Source organism: Etheostoma spectabile, chromosome 3, assembly GCF_008692095.1.
Source record: "Etheostoma spectabile isolate EspeVRDwgs_2016 chromosome 3, UIUC_Espe_1.0, whole genome shotgun sequence".
Taxonomy (NCBI): Eukaryota; Metazoa; Chordata; class Actinopteri; order Perciformes; family Percidae; genus Etheostoma; species Etheostoma spectabile.
Window position 1 is genome coordinate 33,109,723 of NC_045735.1, and position 22,510 is coordinate 33,132,232.

At 40.1% G+C, this 22,510-nt stretch overlaps 1 protein-coding gene and 1 long non-coding RNA gene across 2 annotated transcripts in view; one reads left to right on the forward strand and one right to left on the reverse strand.

Moving 5' to 3' along the window:
• Positions 1-1,062: 1,062 nt before the first annotated feature.
• Positions 1,063-21,534, forward strand: LOC116674475 (uncharacterized). The gene is made up of 3 exons (XR_004328109.1): positions 1,063-1,143; positions 9,351-9,353; positions 21,519-21,534. It is a non-coding gene; the product is annotated as an uncharacterized LOC116674475 (long non-coding RNA).
• Positions 10,509-22,510, reverse strand: part of gal3st2 (galactose-3-O-sulfotransferase 2) — a 33,733-nt gene continuing 21,731 nt past the window's right edge. The window contains exons 3-4 of the mRNA XM_032506749.1: positions 18,154-18,808; positions 10,509-11,763 (exon numbers count right to left, since the gene is read on the reverse strand). Coding sequence (XP_032362640.1) covers positions 10,765-11,763; positions 18,154-18,808 — 1,654 coding nt within the window. The 3' untranslated portion in view covers positions 10,509-10,764. The remainder of the gene's footprint in view (positions 11,764-18,153; positions 18,809-22,510) is intronic.

Consider the following 22,510-nt stretch of genomic DNA (forward strand, 5'->3'; position numbering starts at 1 on the left):
CTCTAAACTTGTGAAAAGCTGAATAACATCCCCCGTCTGAGCTGTGTTTCACTTTCAGATCTTTGAGTTCTTGGTTACGTCCGTCTTTGAAAAATCTGCCCGCCTAACACGGACAAATTGTAACCACCTTCCTACCTAGCTAGCTAACCTATAGCTAGCTAGCTCGCTAGCTATAGCTACCGGTATGCTATCTATCGCCATCTATCTCTCTCTCTCTAAATATATCTATCAATAGTGTCTATCTATCTATATGTCTAGCTATATATATATATATATATATATATATATATATATATATATATATATATATTATCTATAATCTGTTGCTGAACACTCTCTTTCTTACACTGTTGTCTTATATCTCTCTCGTAACTCTCAATGGTCTCTCTAAGCTGGCTGGCCTATCGTCTCCCTGGTGTGACGTCATGCAATGCATTGTGGGAGAAAAGCAAACCACTGTAAAATATGACCTACTTTTTCGTGTTATTTTATGTTTTGTGATACTTTTCAAATCATATACAGTGGATAACAGTTTGAATGTTTATTACCAGCAATCAATAAGTGCAAATTCGTTGGAAAATTAAACCTGCAACATGGGCTTTAAGCAAGGTCATAGAAGAAACAATCAAGACTCAAGTCAATAACATGCTAATTGCATATATTCTGACTAGGGGTGGGGATAAAAATCGATTCTTAGATGCATTGCAACCATCTGATATACGATTCTGATAAGTTGATAATCGATTATTTAAAAAATGAAAAAAATGTGTTGATTTTTATTAAAAGTTACTGTGTCCAGAAGAGACCGCAAGAGTGCAAAAAAATATCCAAAAGGAAAAAATAAATAAGTTTTGTATATGCACATAATTTAATAAGACATTCATAAAATAATTAGGTACATACATAAAGGCCCCTGAACATACATACTCTACCACATCACATTACAACTGACCACCTCATAATTCGTGTTCTAAGAATCGAATTATCACCCATTAAACATGATTGAGCCTCTGACGTGGATAATTACTGTGAGAGAAAGTGACAAGCATGTTTAAGGCTTAAAGCCCATGTTGCAGGTTAACGACCACTGTTGATTAATGGGTCCAAAAAGCACTCAAGAGATGTATATAATTTTTAAAAATAGTTTTAAATGTCAGTTTTTGATAATCTTTGGTATTCGCAGGTTTATTAAGTAGATTCGGCGATGACATCACAGGGAGCAAAGTCTCAGCCTGGCACTAGAACTACGGCGACTGACTGGGATGTAGAAGAGGTGGAAAGGCCATCAGCTGTATAATTACAAACCTGCCAGTTGTGAGAGGGCAAATGTGGAATTGCCAATTTTTGGGGTAGTCTCCTTCATTTGTCTCCTTCATTTAGCAACGCAGCAGTGCATACAATGACTTTACTTTTTACTGTCAGTGAAAAGCACTAAGTGAACGTTGTTTTCTTTCCATCTAGTGACAGTGATCATGTTTTTAGTTCAGATAAGTACTGGTACATTTATCTAGATATGGGGACAGAAGGCACTACTGTGTACCCCTATGATTGGTTTATGCCTTCTCTAAAAAATATTGAATTATATTGTTATTAGGACGTGGGTTAAAGGGGTGATAGAATGCAAAACCGATTTTACCTTGTCATAGGTGAATAACGACAGTTCAGTGGGTAAATAGGACATACATAAAAGCTTTAAATCCCATTGACATGCCTTTCCTCTGAAAATCCCACATTTTGAAACTGCCGCTGAAAACGGGCGAATCCCAACAAAGCCAAAAGATGACGTCAGGATCTAAGAACCTGTAGCTTTGTCACGCCCATGGACGTATAAGGAGAACGGTCCAGCCCCAACATCTACACACAGGCCACTGACCTGAGACCAGCTCCTAATGCAGCTAGCGTTAGGTCGAGTAGATGTCCGACTGAGAACGCTGCTCGTGTACTCTGACGGGATTTACTAAGAAGAAAGTTTGGAATATTTTCCAGGATATTGACAATGAACCAGGGTTGTAAATGCAGAGTTCCAGTATGTACAGGGAACGGAGACACTTCTCATAGCTAGTCTTCCCAAGGAAGCAAACACTCGACGGGCTCGGCTGCTGTTTAGGAGATCCCTGTAAACTTTTCCCCCAAAGACAGTTTTCAAAACTTTGGACAATTTAAAGCAGGATTTGCTAAGCTGCTGTTGCTGTTCCGACTGTATGGTCATCCCAACCACAAGCTGTAAGTATGATTTCGTTGCTAACAGTAACATTAGCAATGCTAACGTAGCCTGTAGCTAGCAAAGGCTGAATGTGTGTTGATCAACTGTAATGACAAAGGGGCTAACGTTTCATTTTCCTAACTGTTCCATTCGAATAAATACCCCGTGTTGTCATGTAGCTCCATCTATAGTTCACCATGCATGTTGCATGAGCCAGTCATACAGGTTATATCTTCAGGAACCTGGGTCATTCTTTTCATGACCTGTAAAAACAAACAATGAGCTTGTTGTTATTTCATAATGTTGAATGAGCAGAAAGCATAAAGTAGCTTGAGTTAATGTATCTAGTATTAGTTACCTGAGGTATTTATTGGCAACATATTTTCTCTCTCCTGGGGCATTTGTGCACAGTTTCCACAAGAACACCTGCCAAGGTAAGATGGATGCACCGTAGTTGTAATTGTACATATTACTACATGTTAAGAAGGTAATAAATCTCAAAGTCAGATCTAATCAGCATGATTGTAGTTCCAAGATAACATTTGACCTACTGACACAGGCGAGAGTAGTAATAATGCTTTAGACGTAGCATACAAACAGAAATAGTAGTCTCCTGTCCAGCTAAATGGACGTCCTGTTGTAAGATAACATATTACTACTACGTGTTAAATAATTTACGTAACTCATAATCACAATCAGAGACTGTCGTTGTGAGCAGCTCTATGAACTAGACATCTTGACCGAAACTGCGAGGGTACAAGTTGTAAAATATGTGTCCGTGTGCACATTAACTTATGTTGCTTACGATACTAAAAACAAGGCTAATACAAAGTTATTCTTAGACTATAACACTGACGTGTGAGTATTACACTAGTGTAACAACGGACGGCAAATGTTGGGCTATGTGTTGAAAATGCAAGTAAATGCTAAATGACCAAACTTACCAGTCTGAAGGAGTCATTTCCAATTTACTGGCAGGTTGCTCCTCGATATCAGATCCTTCCTCTGATTCGGGCTCAAATAGATACGGTAACCATGCTATCTCCACCTTGGATGTTTTAGTCATGTTTGTGTGCCGCAGCAAAGCTCGTTGCACAACAACCAATCAGCGCGCATCTAATTTAAATATTCATGAGCAGACCATATAAGGCAGAAAAGCTTTCGTTTCAAGACAGGTCAATTTAGCAGGGTGGTGTGAGGGCCAAAAGAACAGCAAAATCAACATTTTCAGCCCAACAAATGTTACATACCCTATCAGAAGACCTCAAGGAACAGCGTGATTACCTCTATACAACCATTCTATCACCCCTTTAAAAGGAAAGCCATGTCTTTTCAGAAAACATTAAAGTTTGGTTAAACAACAATGAACAGAGTGTGTTTAAACAGATGTTCTTTTTATTAAGGTGACCAGATTTCTCAGACAAATCCGGGGACATTTTCTGCTCAGAAGCAAATATACCTCCAAAACACGTCATGTTTTTATTTTTTTTAAACTTAAAACGGAGACTGTTAAAGATTAAGATCCTTTTTTAAAACATATAAGTCTGCGCAATTGCGTTCGCTAAACCCACCAGACTCCATGTAAATAATCAGTAATTTTAGCATCGTAAAAGAGGGCTTTCTAAAGCCTCTCTGAGCAGCGCTGCTTGATCGGCTCCGCTTGGTCAGTGTTTTCTTACTTTCATTCCAATATCGGGTCTTTCAGTCACAGTGAAAACCGCGGACAGATCCAGTCGGGGACAGGTCACCAAAACCGGGGACGTCTGGTCACCCTATTTTTATTTGAGAACGTCATTTTAAAATAAATGCATATGGAAGTTTTTAAGGAAGGAGCAAAAATGTATATTCTATATTTTGCAGATTACGATTAGCTGAGAACTCCATAAAACATTTTCACAGTACACTCAACAGTACACGTATTTGTTCATCATTGTATCCTTCAAACGTTTTTTTTAAAGCTTGTCCAAGTCCGTTGACTTTGAGGTTGAAGCATCCACACAAGTCCAGGCTTTTGATGAATCATGTAGCTCAACTGAACTTTATTCCCCTGGTCTGAAGACTGCTCACCGCAGATGTAGCTTGGCTTCCTCACCGACTTGTGATAGAACGCGTTCCTCCAGGCCGCGCACACTCGGGCTACTCTTCATTTGTCTTTAACGTCGTAAAAGAAAAATAATGTCCAGGATCTCCGGGAAAAGAAACAATATGCATGTCTCTATTTCAAACATAATTGCAGGTTGATTGTGGAAAAAGTAAAATTGTGAAAAGCCAAACAATATCCCCATCTAAGCTGTGTTTCACTTTCCCTCCAATATTATTATAAACATAATAAAGTCACCTGGACTTGGTCGAGACCATAGAATGTTAATATTTAAAGACCAAAAGCCATATTAGGCCAGACCAGTGGCAAATACAACGCAGGCTGCTCTGTTTTCTCCCCGATGTAAACACTAACACAATCCCCAAATACAATGGATAAGAGTTCAAATATTTATTACCAACAAGCAAATTGCACAAATTCATTGCAAAATTAAACCTGCAACACAGGCTTTAAGCATGGAATTACTACACAATAATAAACCAATGTCAAAATCTAACAAACTCAGATATATATGTATATTTTTTTCCACATGGAAGTGTACATAAAAGAAATTGTTGCATAGAGATGCAATGATAATCGGTTTAGAATCAAATCGTTGGCCACTGAGTCGAGATTCCCACCCCTAATTCTGACAGATGTAACCTAATCTGTGTATTGTTCTTTCTAAATCCTTATCTTTCTAAGGATTTGTTTGTTTTTGGCCAGCTTCTCCATAAAGTTGTGGCATGGAAGGTTAAAGTTGGTCTGTGAGTCTTCATGGTACAGACTGTGAAGCGATTTTTCTCTTAAGTCCACACATCATTCATCAGAGAGAAAACCCTCTTAACGGGTGCATTGTTCCCTGGTAAACAGATTACCAAAGATGCCAATTTAGCTAGGATGGTGTGTGGAATTTCGGTGAGTTCAAAATGGTGTATTACTGTTCCCCTTCTCTGAGTGAGAGGTGTCTCATCTCTCTTCTTTTTCCTCTAGTATACCCCATTGACGGAACTCCTGGAGACCAGACACTTCATCAAAAAGAAGATCTTCATCAGTTGCCACATAGGGGCATTTCCTTTGGATGGTGGCTAATGCCTTTTTGATTTCCAAGCTCTGGGGCTGCTTTTTCAGAAGTAGACAGTTCAGGAGTTGGAGGTTGTTCACAAGCTTTCCCCATCCATCCAAGTACTTCACTGCAGTGTCAAAGAAACACTTTGAACTCCCCAGAAAGGTCTTTTTTGTGATAGTACCATTTTCCTCCAGGTTTCTCAGAAGAACTCTAACCATCACTGGCAGGAAGTTGTCATCAGTGAGTTTGGTTTGGAAATTTCTGAGAATGGCAGCAGACTCAACTGCACAGCGGTGTGGCCTTCAAGCATTTTTATGGCTTCATGGAAAATAACCAGGTTACATTGGACATAGGCCAACCACAGCTCAGTCAAGGGATCTTCAGACAGACAGTTGGACAACAACAGGACTTTTGTTTTTGGAGAGGAAAAATGACTTGAGTGGGCATACATTTGAATGACTCTCTCCAAGGCTGGGAGCATCAACAGCCAGCGGGCATTGCTGTGTCCCAAAATGTTGTGTTACTCTTGACCAGCAAAATCGCAAAAGGTCTTCAGTCTCTCTACACAGACTGTAAAAATGTGGAAACATCCAAAGACCTTGGTGAGGAGATGTTCCACATCTAGAGGAACCATGTCCAGTGCAGTTTGTGCCAAGCCCAATCCCCTCTCGCTGAAGGGAATCTTTGACCTTGGTGTGGACATTCACTTATCCTGCCCTGTTAATTCCGCTACAGTTTGTGTTTGTGTTATCAGAAGAGAAGGCCACAGCCTTTTCCTCCTGATCATGTTGCCGGACAGCCACAAGAATCTCCTCTGCAATCTTTGCTACAGTTTCTCCTTTGAGATCATACAACAAGTACTGGCAGCAGCTTTGCATGGCCATGGTTTGAGACAAAGACACAAAGTTAGCCTGGTCAAGTTTGTGGGTTAGCAGTGTCATGGCCCAGGGTGCAAATACACTTGCCACTATGGCATCACACTTCGTTCTTTCACCTGAAAACTCATAGAACTTACGGTTCAGTGCTGCTATGCAGTCCATCAATCTGGAACTGTGTTTGTGTCTGATGGTATGGTAACCAAACACACCCTCTTGTACAGCCAACTCTGTTTGAGAAGGCTCTACCTTCTTGAAGAAAGTTGTTATTGTAGGTATCCCTGCATAATGGCAGCTTTATGCTTTTTTATCTGTTGGTGTTTCACCACAGACGTTCTTCCTGTCAGGTGTCTCTCGCACTGAATCTGTTTGTTGTCGGTATGTCTGTTATTTCTGTTGTCTTGTACGTCACGGGATCCTGTTGCCAAGCAACCTGGGTAGGCATGGTCTCCATTCATTCATCCAAGCACCCACCTGTGTCTCATCACCATCATCACCACCTGCTTTTATACTGTGACCTGTCGTCCAGTCCCTGTCAGATTGTTAGTCACTATCGCATGTGTTTGGCGTCTCTATCTGACTTTTGCATTTTGTTGTTTTTGCTTTGTGTTGTGTGTTAACACATCTCTGCCTCTGCTCCTCCGTCATAGATTCTTCTTCTTTCGGATCTTCACTACCCACTTCCTCACAGTTCGGATTACTTTTTGCTCCACTGCCGCCTCACAGCATCCTACCATTACATTTGGTTTGTCATCTGGCTCACAGACTGTCACTAATAAACTCCACAAGTGGATTTCACTATCTAGTGTCTGCGTTTGGGTTTTTCTGCCAGCTGGGTCTGACACTTCCTCCACTGCCCATGGTAAAAGAGGAATTGCAGAGTGTACAGAAAGCTATTGCCTCATCATGACCTGGCCGTATAAATGGAAATTCTTTCAATATATTGTCATTAACCTGACATTTTCTTTTCTTGCAGAGAGACATTATTGCGTCTTGTATTTCAAGCTTTCCTCACTGCACTTTTAACTTTTTTTAGTCCTCCTCTGTTCACTTGCATTCCTTTTCTTTGGCCATTCACTCGTCTCTCCCTTAATTCTCACTCTCTTTTCACTCCTCTTTCCTGCTCTTTTCTATTTTACTAGCCTACCTGTCCATCCTTTCCACTCTCCCTACAAGGACCAAAGCAAAACAATCTGACTGATTTTGTTAGTCCTGAATTCCTGCTAAATAATAGCATGTTAATTATGTTAAACAATGACATTTGTAGTTCTGCAAAGAAATAAATAATATTTTACACAATGCATAGGAATTATATATAGCAAAAAATAACAATAAACCCACTATTAATTACATTATCTTAAAGCAGTGTAACTACTTCAGCATGTAAATAACTCACCTAAAATACAAACGTGAGCAGGGGCGTTCATCAATCGCTGTTATATTGAATCAACAGCCAGGTGCAATTTAGCTAGCAGGAGAAGAATATAAACAGGGTTGGTATTCTTCAGTTGCTCACTAAATTGTTATGTTAAGAATCACCAGTCAAACTAACAATTTAGCTAGCAGGTAGGGCTGTATCGATATGCAAAATAAAACCGAAATTGCGACACTCAGCTCCACAAACCTGTGTTGCAGAGTGAGAAGGCAGAATCGCAACACACCTCTTCCAACTACCATAGTTACCTTTCCTGTCCAGATCCAATGCTACCACGTCTTTTAAATTACTATTAGTATTAGTCCTTTTGGTGCCTTATTCCAGTTTTGTCTTGTAAATGTAGCTTACTGAACAGATGGCTAAAAGCAAAAGGGGTGGCACCAGTAACGCTAACTGAGGCATAACGTTAAGAATGGCCGCTGTTCAGACTCGGGTGCCTGGTTCTGTTTCCCAAGGGTTCAGTAAACTGCCGTTAGCGTCCTTAGCACCGGAGTAAGCTAAGTGCTGAGCAGGCTGGCTGTTAGCTGGCTGGGGGCTGACTGTGGATGTGTCCCCGGGGCTCATCCCGACTGAAGCCTCGAAGAGCCGGAGACTGAGGCAGAAGACAGGGGTGTGCTAGCTAGCTAAATTACCATTAGATTAGTCGTCTATCTATAGAGTTAACGTTACTGATGAATTTTTGGGTTAGCCCAGAGTTATAAACAGTGGTCAAAACAATCATACTAAAAATAACTGAGTGTGGTGAACGGTGTCATAATCTTATGTTACCCACCAAGAATGACATTAGCATTAGCGAGCTACTTGTCAACCAGCACCTTTTCCTCTCGGTCCCCCTACTGCGGAATTGTCCATTATTTTACCATTACCATTATTCTATTGTCTCATTCAAACAAGTTAATGAACCACTGAAACAATTTTGGAAACATTCTTTTAAGGTACAAAAGAATCTTTGGTGTTGGATCGATCAACATTGAAATCAATCAATATCAATAAATAAAGTATCTGTTGTATAACTGTGTTGCAAAGTGGGATGTAATCAATGACAAAACAATGCCATGTGGTAGAAAACATGTTGTATTTACTCAATGTGTTACATACTTTTGCATTACTTTTGAGTTACTTTCACCGAAATAACACCGGAAATTTGACTCAGCTAGTGTGTGAATTTCTCCACCGGATCAATAAAGTCTCCTCTTTATCCACTTTAATAGATTGTAGATTATTCATAAAAATTCTAAAATGTATATAAACATGCAAAGTAAAACGTACAATAGGCAAGTAGGAGAAAATTAAAATTCTCAATTAAAAGTACCTACAGTTGAAGTATTGAAGTACAACATTGTTGTTCATGTTGTTTTGTTTAAAACAGTCTAAAGGAAATGGTCAATTATAGAGTGATTCAAATTCACAATCTACATTATTGAAAGTACTTGATTTACAGCTGATATGCGAAAGAGTACACAACTTTATTGGTTTAACAGTAATTTAGTTTTACTGTGAACCGCACAGGAAGTGCTTTTATTTTGCAGTAACCTACACAGAAGTGGTCTGTTGTGTACTCTTGCTAGTTTACTGAGATGAACGTGAGACGTTAGATGCAAAACATGTCCGTCAAGCTTAAGTTGTTCACTTTGTTGTTTGTAAAACTTCAACATATTGAACAAATCACAGTCACAGTAATAGACAAGGTCGTCATTCATGTTTCTGGTCACCCTAATCTAAGCTGTCTTCATCTTTCAAATACATCTCCAATATTTACCTTACCTATTTACGCAACTGTTAGAAACACTGTTGTTTTTGAGCAGTAGGTTTTGAAAAGATGCCTGGAAGTTTGCAATGTGTCTGGGGACACTAGTGGTTGCACTATGACCATTAAATGCACTTAATTATGTTGTTCTATGCTCTATTGCACATGTTTTGTATGTCTTATGACATTTTGATATTTTTTAACTATTTTAATAAAGAAGTTCATGTTTCAAGTTAAAGTACATGGAATCTTAGAAAATCCTTTTTTATTACTGTGGTATCAAAATCGGCATAGAGAATCGTGTTATTTTACTGGTATTGGCACCGACTACTACATTTTTGGGATTGTGACATCCCTATTATAGACCAGCTGTTATTTCAACGGGCAACTTTTTGGGCAACTAGTCTGTTGCCCATGTATGATTTCTACCAGCCCAGCGTAATAAAGCAGGCTAAAAGTGGCGCTGAAACACACCATTATGTACATGTACTAAAGCATGTTTAAGAAGCAGCCACGCACATTGTTGTTTTTAACTTCTTTGCTAGGGTTTACTGATAGTGTAGATATTTATTTCCCTTCATTATTCTTGCACTCATATTTCAAGTGTGCATTTTAAATACATATGAAGGATTTGGCAATGCCCTCTCTGAAATGTTCTTATAATGAACACATTTAAAGAAGTCTACTTGATTGAATTCAATTTTATTTATGGTGTCAATTTATAACAGAAGTTATTTCAGAACACTCTACAGATATAGTAGGTCTAGACCACACTTTATAATTAACAGAGCCAACAATTCCCCCCAAGAGCATTAACATAGCTGTGCACTTGATTAGTTTATGTTTTTTAAAACATTGCCATAGCAATTTGTACTCCTACAGTTCAATTGCTTTGGAATACATTTACATTTTATGCAAAACTGTATGATTCAGGCATCGAAAAGGGAACTGAGAAAAATGGAGCTGTGCATCTCCAATCAGAAGATGAACCATGCTCATTTGGTGCAAGTCTTAATTTTTGTTTGGTGCCACCATCAGGCCAAATTTTTCCCTTTATACAAAAGAGATATATTGGCTGATTGCCACAAAACATACAGGATGAACCCTTTACATTTATAACATTATGACAGTTCCTTTGCCCCCACCTTAAGAAAACCTCTACATTTTTATCTTCACGATTAGCAGGGCTATTAGAAGAGCCGAACATTTTTTGTTGTTTTATATCAACACTTTCATTATGTGGGTTATAATGGACACTACACATTAGAGAAAGTGAGTATTAGATGGAACAGCTGCTTCAATACCTCACAGTGGAAACAAAACATTGTCCCGTGACTATTAGTCACAGTTACCAGTCATAGCATACTTGTTTCGTTGTTAACTTCTTTGTGTGTTAACAGGGCACTTGTGGACGACTTTTGGTTCTTTAGATTTGAGAGTTTTCTCCTCATGATTTGTTTGTGATGGGCTTCCCTGGCCCAGGCCATTCTCATCGTACCAGTTCTGTCTGAGCGTTGACGTTGTGGAGAAACCATCCTTGTTTCTTGTCTATGCTTAGCAGCTAGCTCTGGGAACTGCTGGGTATATAAACGGTCTGTGTACTGCAGTTCTGGAGTTATAAGTTTTTGACATTTTATTTTGGTTTGTCTGTCTATGTGTGGGTTTAGGTTATAGCCCTGAATTACAGCTGCTCCATACTGGAACGGCTTTAGCCCGGCTTCTTTAATCTGGGAAGGGTTGACTGCCCCGCCATCTTTCAGGCAGCTGTTTGCTAGCTTGGCGTGTAGCTCTCTCAACTGAGATACTTCCCTCTTCATCTGCTCTTGCCCAACAAGACTATCCACCTTGTGCCAGAAGGTTGTGTTAAAGTGCAGGTAGATCTTCCAGTCCAAAGCATTCCACCTCTTTATTTTCTCTGCAGTATTTGGTGAAAGTGGGTGACGAGTTTGTTCACTGCGACCATTGAGCTTAAAGGAAACCACGTCTTCCAGGGACCAGCAGAGGGCATGCTTGAGCAAGATCATGGACTCATCAAAGTATTCAGAAATAAGAATAAGGTGGAAGTCCCTCTCAATGGCTGAAATAGCCATGCTGGCTCTCTCCTCCAGGTCTTCAGCTTCAGCTGCAGCATTGTTGTCAAAGCCAAAATCGAAAGCCAGGATATTATGAGCGTAGTGGTTGTTTTTCACTGATGAGTTGTAGTTTCTCCAGCTGCTGTCTAAAAAGCTGTCCAGGCTGCGAGTCTTGTGAAAGGCTGGGATGCTCTTGTAGTAGATAAAGATGGACTCCATCATGGCCACAGGATTTCTCAATATGGAAAAGTAGAAGGTGTCCTTAGGCATCACTTTTGCCACCTGGGACATAACATATGAAAAACAAGTAGTTGAAAAAGTTGTATTTAACTAAGTTCTACTTAGTTAAAAAATAAAAATAAAAAAATAGACTTTTTATGAATAAGAAACATTAAATCTAAAGCGGCTAGTACATTTTCCCCTTTGGAAAAAAAGGTTCCCGCTGTCATTACTAATATTGTACCAAACCATATGTTGGGCCTATACCTTAAAGATGAACTGAACTGAAAAACTAACTTTTGATAACTTGTTGGTTATGATACTTACAAATGAATTACACTAAAAAAAATTATTTAAAAAATCTATATAGCTTTTTTTTAAGCAACACAAAAATTGCGTTTGTTAGTATTAGAACGCTGATAATATCGATGACGTCACTGGCATGGTAGGACCCGTGAAAGTATATAGGCATCGGCTGCAGCACATAATATACACATGAAAAAAAGTAATTTTAATGGCATGGATTATGCATTTGAGCCTGTGAGGGACAGGCTTGTAGTGTCTGACTACCACCACATGGAGGACAATCAGTTTCAGGCTCCACTGTAGTGGAGTACAGGATCGCTTGGTGACAGCCACCGGTGACAGTGACCGGTGTGTGTTTGTGTGTGGGCGCAGCTTACTGTCATGCACCCTCCTTTATTGTATCCAAGCACATGATGCATTTTAGGAAATAGACTGCTTATATATCGTGTCCATTTAGAGAAAATAGCAAAACATGGTTAAGGTCCTGTTCGTTTACGAAAATAGAGGCAGATAAATGGAAAATGTAATTGGACGCATTAATCCAATGGGATAGCTTGTTAGCTGCTCGTAGGAGAGGTACCCCAGACTGACACACTGGGCATTACTGAGACACAACACCAAGCTAGATACCAACCATCCAACCGAGGGAAAGGGCTTGCAACTAAATACGTTGGAAGCATTGTTATGACAAACCCCACAAGCTAGCACTCCGACCATAGACTGTAGAAATAAACCCAGACTCCGAGGATATCACAGATCGATAATAATGTGTTTACTAGCCGCTAGCTAAACCACAGAATCCAACGTCCCCCTCTACTCCCCCTGAAGCTAGCGGATGTTCGCCGTCTCAGGGCACATTGTTGATGCAGAAACAGCTGCTAGATCCATAGTAAAAATCCGCAAAACTCGTGAATCCTCCATGCATCTATGGTCAAACTGTTTTGTTTAACTCTATAAAGCCGACACGTTGGGCTTTATTTTTGTAAGTGAATATGTTTGTGTTTTGTGTGACAACAACGTTACATCCAGCCCTTTGCCTAGTAGACTTGATAGTATGCTGATAACCGGTAAACATAGCTCCCTCTCAGTCCTCTGCCTGCCGTGAGCATTTCAGCGCCCTGTCTGCGGCAGGTAGCATCGGTGGTGTTACTTGCCGGTGGTCTATCGGTCTGCACTGAACTAGAGACTGCAGGCCTCAGGTTTCAGTCTGTTGGACTTAACCTCACCAGTAACGCTGTTGTATCAAAAGCACAGCTTTCCAAATAGTCTGTCGCTAAAAAGCAATCCAGGCTCTGTCGGAGGGCTAGCCCGTTTTAAGGCAGCTAGCTGCTAGCCATGAGTTGAGGACTGTTTTTTCCTTGTCAAAGGTAGCCTGTGGAAATGTGTCGTAACCCCAGCTGCCTTAGCCCTATTCAGTTCCTTACTGCAGCCAGGGGCAATACAGTATGACCCCCCCAGACTTCTTTCTTTCCGTTTCCCAAGCCATATGTCCGCTAGCCTCCAACTCTTTGTATGCTGTTGCTATGGCTGCGCTGCTAGTGCTAGTTAGCCACGGAGTAGCTTACCATGCCAGTAACGTAGTAGATTGTGGAATTCCAACATGGCGGCGCCCATGTAACAAAAACAACACTTTCAACTTGCCATTTTATCCCTTTTAACAAATTCACCCATTTTAATAATTGTACCAGTGAGAAGAAATAAAATACATCTGTTATATCACCATTATTCAAATTCCAGTTCAGTTCATCTTTAAGTGGGGAACTTTTCATATGTACAGTGGTGTGAAAAAGTGTTTGCCCCTTCCTCATTTCCTGTTCCTTTGCATGTTTGTCACACTTAAGTGTTTCGGAACATCAAACCAATTTAAACAATAGTATAGGACAACACAAGTAAACACAAAATGCAATTTGTAAATGAAGGTGTTTATTATTAAAGGTGAAAAAAAATCCAAACCATCATGGCCCTGTGTGAAAAAGTGATTGCCCCCCTTGTTAAAACATACTATAACTGTGGTTGTCCACACCTGAGTTCAATTTCTCTAGCCACACCCAGGCCTGATTATTGCCACACCTGTTCACAATCAAGGCATCACTTAAATAGGAGCTGCTTGACACAGTAAGGTCCACCAGAAGATCCTTAAAAGCTACACATCATGCCGAGACCCAAAGAAATTCAGGAACAATTGAGAAAGAAAGTAATTGAGATCTATCAGTCTGGAAAGGCTTATAAAGCCATTTCCAAAGCTTTGGGAATCCAGCGAACCACAGTGAGAGCCATTATCCACAAATGGCAAAGACATGGAACAGTGGTGAACCTTCCCAAGATGTAAATGTAAATGTGCTGTATTTATATAGCGCTTTTCCAGTCTTAACTGCTCAAAGCGCTTTTACATCTACAGGAAACATTCACCATTCACACACATTCATACACTGTGGCCGGGGCTGCCGTACAAGGTGCCACCTGCTCATCAGATAAACATTCACACACATTCGCACTCCGATGCGCAGCACCGGGGGCAACTCAGGGTTCAGTGTCTTGCCCAAGGACACTTCGACAATGCCTGCAGGGGTGGGGATCAAACCACCAACCTTCCGATTGGCAGGCAACCGCTCTACCACTGAGGCACAGCCGCCCCAGGAGTGGCCGGCCGCCCAAAATTACCCCAAGAACGCAGCGACGACTCATCCAAGAGGTCACAAAAGACCCCACAACAACGTCCAAAGAACTGCAGGCCTCACTTGCCTAAGTTAAGGTCAGCGTTCATGCCTCCACCATCAGGAAAAGACTGGGCAAAAACGGCCTGCATGTCAGAGTTCCAAGGAGAAAACCACTGCTGAGCAAAAAGAACATCATAGCTCGTCTCAATTTTTCCACAACCCATCTTGATGATCCCCAAGACTTTTGGGACCACATTCTGTGGACCAATGAGACAAAAGTGGAACTCTTTGGAAGGTGTGTGTCCAAGTATATCTGGCGTAGAAGGAACACTGCATTTCATAAAAAGAACATTATACCAACAGTAAAATATGGTGGTGGTAGTGTGATGGTATGGGGCTGTTTTGCTGCTTCAAGACCTGGAAGACTTGCCGTGATAAAAGGAACTATGAATTCTGCTGTCTACCAAGAGATCCTGAAGGAGAATGTCCGACCATCTGTTCGTGTACTCAAGCTGAAACGAACTTGGGTTCTGCAGCAGGACAATGATCCTAAACACACCAGCAAGTCCACCACCGAATGCCTGAAGAAAAACAAAATGAAGACTTTGGAGTGGCCTAGCCAAAGTCCTGACCTGAATCCTATTGAGATGTTGTGGTATGACCTTAAAAAGGCCGTTCATGCTCAAACCCTCTAATGTAACTGAATTAGGACAATTCTGCAAAGATGAGTGGGCCAAAATTCCTCCAGGACGCTGTAAAAGCCTCATTGCACGTTATCGCAAACGCTTGGTTGCAGTTGTTGCTGCTAAGGGTGGCCCAACCAGTTATTAGGTTTAGGGGGCAATCACTTTTTCACACAGGGCCATGATGGTTTGGATTTTTTTTTCACCTTTAATAATAAACACCTTCATTTACAAATTGCGTTTTGTGTTTACTTGTGTTGTCCTTGACTATTGTTTAAATTGGTTTGATGTTCCGAAACACTTATGTGTGACAAACATGCAAAGGAACAGGAAATGAGGAAGGGGGCAAACACTTTTTCACACCACTGTACCTAACATACAACACACCCAGTCCCCACATGGAAGTTTTTGCACTTCACTGATGTTGCCTAAATGAGGCCCAAATACCAGTCCATCACTCACCAAAGGGGGTTCCACATAGATGTGACATGTTGGCAGGACTATCTGTAGTCTGGCTAATCAGGTCCTTTCTGTTTCTCTACAATCCTTCGACAAGCACTATGTTACAGGCAATCACCAAGCCAGTATGTCCATTCGGGGCCCACATGGCTGAGTAATGCATTACCATTTAGCCCTATTAGGTCAACTAAATTTGGACTCATTAAAAATACTTTTACACATTAAAAGTATAGTAAGAGCTCCGCTAATGTGTCTCCAACATGTATTGGGCTGCACGTCAAATTCAAACACGGGACGTTGACAAGGACTTAGCCAACATGGGGCCCACACTCTACTGGGTGCTAGAGGTTGCTCCTGTTCCTATATTTTTAGTAGGAGTATTTTATTTTGTTTAATTGTAATGTTCTTTTAATAGCGATGGCCAAATGAAACCTTATGAAGGTTTATGAACCGTTTTATTTATTTTCTGAAGCCACTCCACTAGTGATGGAGGTCTTGGATTAAAGAAAAAGGCTCACAGAATGGCAATCCAGTGTGATTTAACCCTTTGGTGAACAGAGAGTACTATCTAGTAGGCTCAGGAAAAATAAAATGCGTGATTAAGCCTTAAATGGGCCCCAAATATAGCCCAGCTTGGTCCCATTAGCGACCCATAGAGCACATTCTCTTTTTTAAAAATGTACCTCTCTCTGTTTGCCCAAATCAGTATCTCCAGGATTTTAAGTCCAATAAGTCCTTTATCAAACCGTATCCCAGCCCAGGATAGGAAATGAACTAACATTGTAAAGATCAACAAGTCAATGGCAGACATGTTCAAATTTGATTAATTAAATTAATTATTATTTTTTGTCTTAAATCCACCAGCCATTTTCATATTTTACCAACATTTGCAGCATCCTGAGCCTTTTTGGTAAGGAGACTTGGAAAACTCAGCCCAGAGTAGTTTCTTCTCCACAAAACAAGTTTTCTTTTTAATTTTAAAGAATTATACAAAAAAAATTGCAAGTTTTTACCCGCAACTTTCCCTTTCTCCCGCAACTTCATTGCAACAAATTTATCGCAATTTTTCTACAAAAGCTCCTGCAACATCAGGCATTTTGGGCCGCAACAATCTAAAAAAGAATCCTCTGAAAACCTGGAGGGACTGCCAAATGTGAACCAAATGCCAGCCCATTATTTACCAATGTGACCAATATGGACATTGGCTTAAAGGGTAACTACCGTTTCTTTTTCTTTTTTTTCCCTATTTTTGTGTGTGTAACTGACTGATAGGAAGATTACTATTTGAAATTTGTCCAGTATTAAGCATGATGGCTGTAAAGGGGAGCCACAGACCTGGCTGCAATTTTACCCTATAGCACAAATGTTCAGTGTCAGTTTGCTCCACTAAAAAGCTCAGATTATCATTCACAGTGTTTGACAACATTATGGAAAGGATCCCAAGATAGACCTTATTAAAATCTAGAGACCTTTGTGTTTAACCAGAAACAGCTCTGATGTGCTAAACCAAACAAAACAATGTTTTTAGCTTGTGTAGAGCCAACATATTTTCACATGTAAATTGACAAACTTTGTGTTTATTTCAACCAAAAATAGTTAGGGTTAGGGTTAGAGTTGTGATGGTTGGAAAATTGAAAAGATGACCCAAAATGGCTAGTCATAGTTTTATTTTGTCTCTGTCAACTTTGAATAAAGTCTGGTTGGTTTAGCAAATGCAATTTTGATGTTTCAATGTTTTTTGTTTATAAAAAAAACCACTCTACAGAAAGGTTGATCTCCTTTAGAAATCCTTACTATAATGTTGTCAGACAATTAATATTAATCTGAGCCTGTCAGTGGCAAAATGAGCACTTTTGTGAACAAGCTGCAGAATTGCCCTTTTAACTTACATTGTAGCTTGTTTCGCTGTTGCAGACTGTAGCAATCTTGCTTAATACTGGATACACAATCAACACATCAAAGATTGTTGATCCCATCTGTCACATAGACACAAAAACATAGGAAAATAGGGTCCAAGCTGAAAAAAACGGCAGTTACCCTTTAAGGGTAAAGTGGTTACATCAGATGTCTTCTGGATGTTTTTTTGTTTTTTATCGACTACCATATTCATAAAAATTATATTAACTGGAATAATTGAGCAGTTGACAAAATGTGTTTCCAAAAGGCATTCAATTTCATCCGGGTGTTATTTCAGACCCACACCGTTTCATCGTACCCACATTTCTAAGTTTGTTTCCTCATTTAGCCTAAATGAAGTCCATGTAAACTGGGCTGTAAATTCATACATATAATACAAAACAGGGCAACACTTCAAGTACCCAACTTTTAAATTTTCTGATGAAGCTCACCTCAGATTTTGTAAACCTCATGTGGTTGCACATGATATGGAACTCTCTTACACTTCGGCTGCTGACACCTTCCACAAAATGTGAAGCAAAGAAGAATGGGTAAAACAACTGGCTGTGTTTGTTCAGTGGTAGGGCAAAGGTCAAGTTCCTGCTTTCCCCATAGCGATACAGGATATTTAAGATGGTACTGCTTGCTGTTTTGTGTGTCTTGAGAAAAAAAATGTGAGACTTTGGGTGGCAGGTTGCTTTTGTATGAACATTGTTGATGTGAGCCTTTAAAAAACTTGATGGAGTGGGAGTGTCTGCAGTTAAACCTTTTCTAGTACTGTCTGGGGCCAAAGGACCTAGAAGTCCAAGGCTTGTTACATGTTTACGTAGAAGCAGCGTCACAGGTGAAACTTTTCTTGCCTCCATCTGAGAGCCTGTAGCAAGGTTATCCACATGTCTTGACTGAAAATAAGCCGATTGCTTTTGATAGCCCTCATTTTGATGATGTCGATCTGCAGTTCTGTCTGTCTGTAGTGACCTCAGGTCTGTCTTTACTGCCTCTGAAGACTCAGAATGGACGATTTCCCAGACATTTTGCACAGTAGAAAACAGGTGCTGTTTGTTGACAGCCAATCTCAGATGTGGGAGTCCTGTCAGCTTGTCATTCCTGGGAGAAGTCAATGAAATATTTAACAACATAGTTTTATTAGGTCCTCAAATACTCATTAAACCAGCAAATTGACTATTATTTTATTAACGTATTGTCATGTGAAATGTTGCTTAAAGATAACACAAAAGATGATATATTATAAACTTAAGGTCCTGACAAAGATTAAGGGGTTTTCTGTGATTATAAACTCTTGACTTGCCCTGAATACATCATTCCAAAGATTCCTGGGATTTCTTGCCCTAAAGAAATGTGATTTTAAACCAAAAACTGTGAATAATTAATCTTACAATAATGAAGAAACATTTCGTAAAATCTGTTGCATGCAGTCGTGTATAATTAAGATTACAGCTTATCGAATGCCACTCTGTACTCTGATTGAGAATGAAGGTATGGAAGTAAATCTCATACATTGGATTTTGAAATTAAAAAGCCATTGAATTTCTATCACTGAATATTATCCATCCATCCATCTTCATCCGCTTATCCGGTATCGGGTCGCGGGGGCAGCAGCTCCAGTAGGGGACCCCAAACTTCCCTTTCCCGAGCCACATCAACTAGCTCCAGTCTCACTGAATATTAATGCATTATAATTATGTTTCTGAATTTTCTGCCTACAGAGTTTGAATATGGGCAGATTTAAGGTAATAGATGACCAATTGCACATTTGCTCCAATGTTGTCGGACGTGAGAAGCTCCAGTCTGACGTGAAACCCAGCTGGTGCAAGAAATTCATTGGCTTTTTAATTTCAAAATCCGATGAAACCTTCCATATGAAGGCCTGCATGTTAGATGATATAATTTATTGGCATATTAACTGCTTTTCAAACTATGACAGTAATGAGGTTTGGAGAAAGCATTTAGGTTTCAGTAAATATGAGTTTGGACACACAGACACACAAACACACTAAAGATCCTGCTTCACGCAGGTGTTGGTCCCTGGAAATGCAGGTCGATTTTGGAAAGAATTCCCAGTAAATATTGGGATCTCATTCAAACCTCTTCCAACCCCATGGTTTAAAAACTTAATGATAAGGATAGGATAGACATGACATGACATTTGAATTTTTATTTTATTAAAGTTTCAGTCAGCCAATGGGGAGGAGAATATTATTTGAATTTATAAAGACACAGCAGTAATGTAGTAACATTAAACTCAGCGCAGCAGGTAGTGTGGAGTGACCATACTAACTTCTCCCCTAAGAGTTTAATAGATCTTTTTCACAGCATTGTCACATAAGCCAGTTCAGTAAACCAACGGATCTAGTCTAATGTTTTGGACTTGAATTTCTCAGTGTAAAGTACGCTCCTGCCTACGTTCCAATGCACAAATAAATGACCATCAAACTTTCAATACATTAGGCCCTTTACAATCTGAGCGCACCGCATGGAGCGCCTGGCGCAGGTACGTTCAGGGCGTCTACAAATCTACTTTTGCAAGATTAACGGCAGAAAAAAAGGGTTCGTGCTCCACACACATGGTCCAAAAGGGTTGTACTTACTGTCTTAATTAATCATAGCTGTGTTTTTGGCATAAAATGCAATAAACCAATCAGAATGTCATCTCCCATTTACTTTAAAAGCCAAGCGCATTTGGACCTTGGAGCATTGCTATTATAATGGTGGATTTGCTAAGCAGGAAAGAGCAATATTTAGGAGAAGAAACGGATCTGCTTGTGCGTGAAGTGAAAGTGTGCACGCCGATTATATATGGCACAAGTACTATGCCACCAAAACTCCACAAGGTGAAGCAGGCGTTAAAATAATGAAAAGCTGCGTTATTGACTTTAGACCAGGTTTTTGTTGGTTAATCGCGCAATCACTTTTCACTGCCTCAAGAAAGCAATAAGCCAAGAATACTCCAGAACACACCTCCCTGTAAGACCAGCACGCCCATGGGTGCACAGATGGGTACAGGTACATTTGCTATTTAAACGGCATGGGCGCTGGACGGGAAATTGACAACTACATCAGTCTTAAACTAGCAAAGACACTTGCGTTGGGCTTTGCGCTGCGCCTGGTGCAAGGTAGGGCCCCTTGAGTTTGTGGAGACAGACAATGTTATAATTTCATCCTCCTCTTCATTTCTTTCATTGCAGGTTGTAACGTGAATGGTGTGGGAGAGAGAGGACGGAGCTAGCAGCTAGCTGGTTAGCTCAAACAGTCGACAGACAACTGAACGAAGATTTGACACTGATACTTGATTCTACAACATCGACCATATAATGCCAGGTCTCCACAGCGCTATATTTACTTATCATAAATGAGCAGTAGACCATGTAGCATAACCTGCACCAACTCGATAGTTACGTCTCTCTTGATGTGTGTTGGTCCGAGGAGAGCAGACTGCAACCTGTAAAATGTAAATAAAAACAGAATACAGTGATTTGCCAATCCTTTTCAACCTATATTCAATTGAATACACTACAAAGACAAAATATTTAATGTTCAAACTTATAAGCTTTATTGTTTTTTGCAAATATTCACTCATTTTTAGTTTGATGCCTGGAACATGTTCCAAAAAACTGGGACAGAGACAACAAAAGACTAGGAAAGTTAATGAAGGTTTGGAACATTCCACAGGTGACCAGGTTAATTAGAAACAGGTAAGTGTCATGATTGGGATTCACAAGCAAGGATGGGGCAAGGATGGGGCAAAGATGGGGCAAGGATGGGGCAAGGTGCACCGCTTTATGAACAACTGCGAGAGCAAATAGTTTGAAAGGAATCTAGGGATTTCATCATCCACAGTCCATAACATCAAAAGATTTAGATAATCTGGAGAAATCTCTGTGTACTGTCTACTATGTGGGCTCAGGAACACTTCAGAAAACTGTTGTCACTTAACAGTTTGTCGCTACATCTACAAGTTAAAACTTTACCATGCAAAGCGAAAGGCATATATCAACAACACCCAAAAATGCCACCGGCTTCTCTGGGCCCGAGCTCATCTGAGATGGACTGACGCAAAGTGGAAAACTGTGCTGAGGTCTGACAAGTCCACATTTCAAATTGTTTTTTTTTTCAAAATCATGGACGTCATGTCTTCCGGGCCAAAGAGGAAAAGGACCATTCAGATTGTTATCACCATTCAAAAGCTGGCATCTGGAATGGTATGAGGGTGTGTTAGTGCCGATGGCATGGGTTACTTGCACATATGTGAAGGCATCATTAATGCTGAAAGGTATAGCTGTGTTCAAATTAATAGCAGTCCAACATCAATAACCTAAAAAAATCATTTTTTGGTAGAAGTGATATTTCTACATGGCAAATAATTTACTAGTAAGTGTTGTGGAGTCAAAAAAAACCAGCAGACCTACAGAATTAGTGAGGTTGTTGATTCTATGAAGAAACAAGTGTCAATTATGGCCCAAATTTAAGAAAGGAAGGAAGCAAATTTTGTGCATGCTTGTTATAGTATATATCACACTAAAATACTCAACAAAATGGGTCGTTCAGACATTGCTCTGAGGAACAGCGGACTTTGATTTAAAAGTTGATTGGTGAGGGGAAAACATATAAGGAAGTGCAGAATATTATAGGCTGCAAAGCTATCAACTAGAAGCCCCCGCAAAGTCCCATTGCTGAAAAAAAGACATGTACTGAATAGGTTTAAATTTGCCAAAGGACTCATTGACTGACCAAAGGCGAAATGGCGCAACATTCTACGGCCTGTGGCCCCAGACCGTTTGTCCAACGACC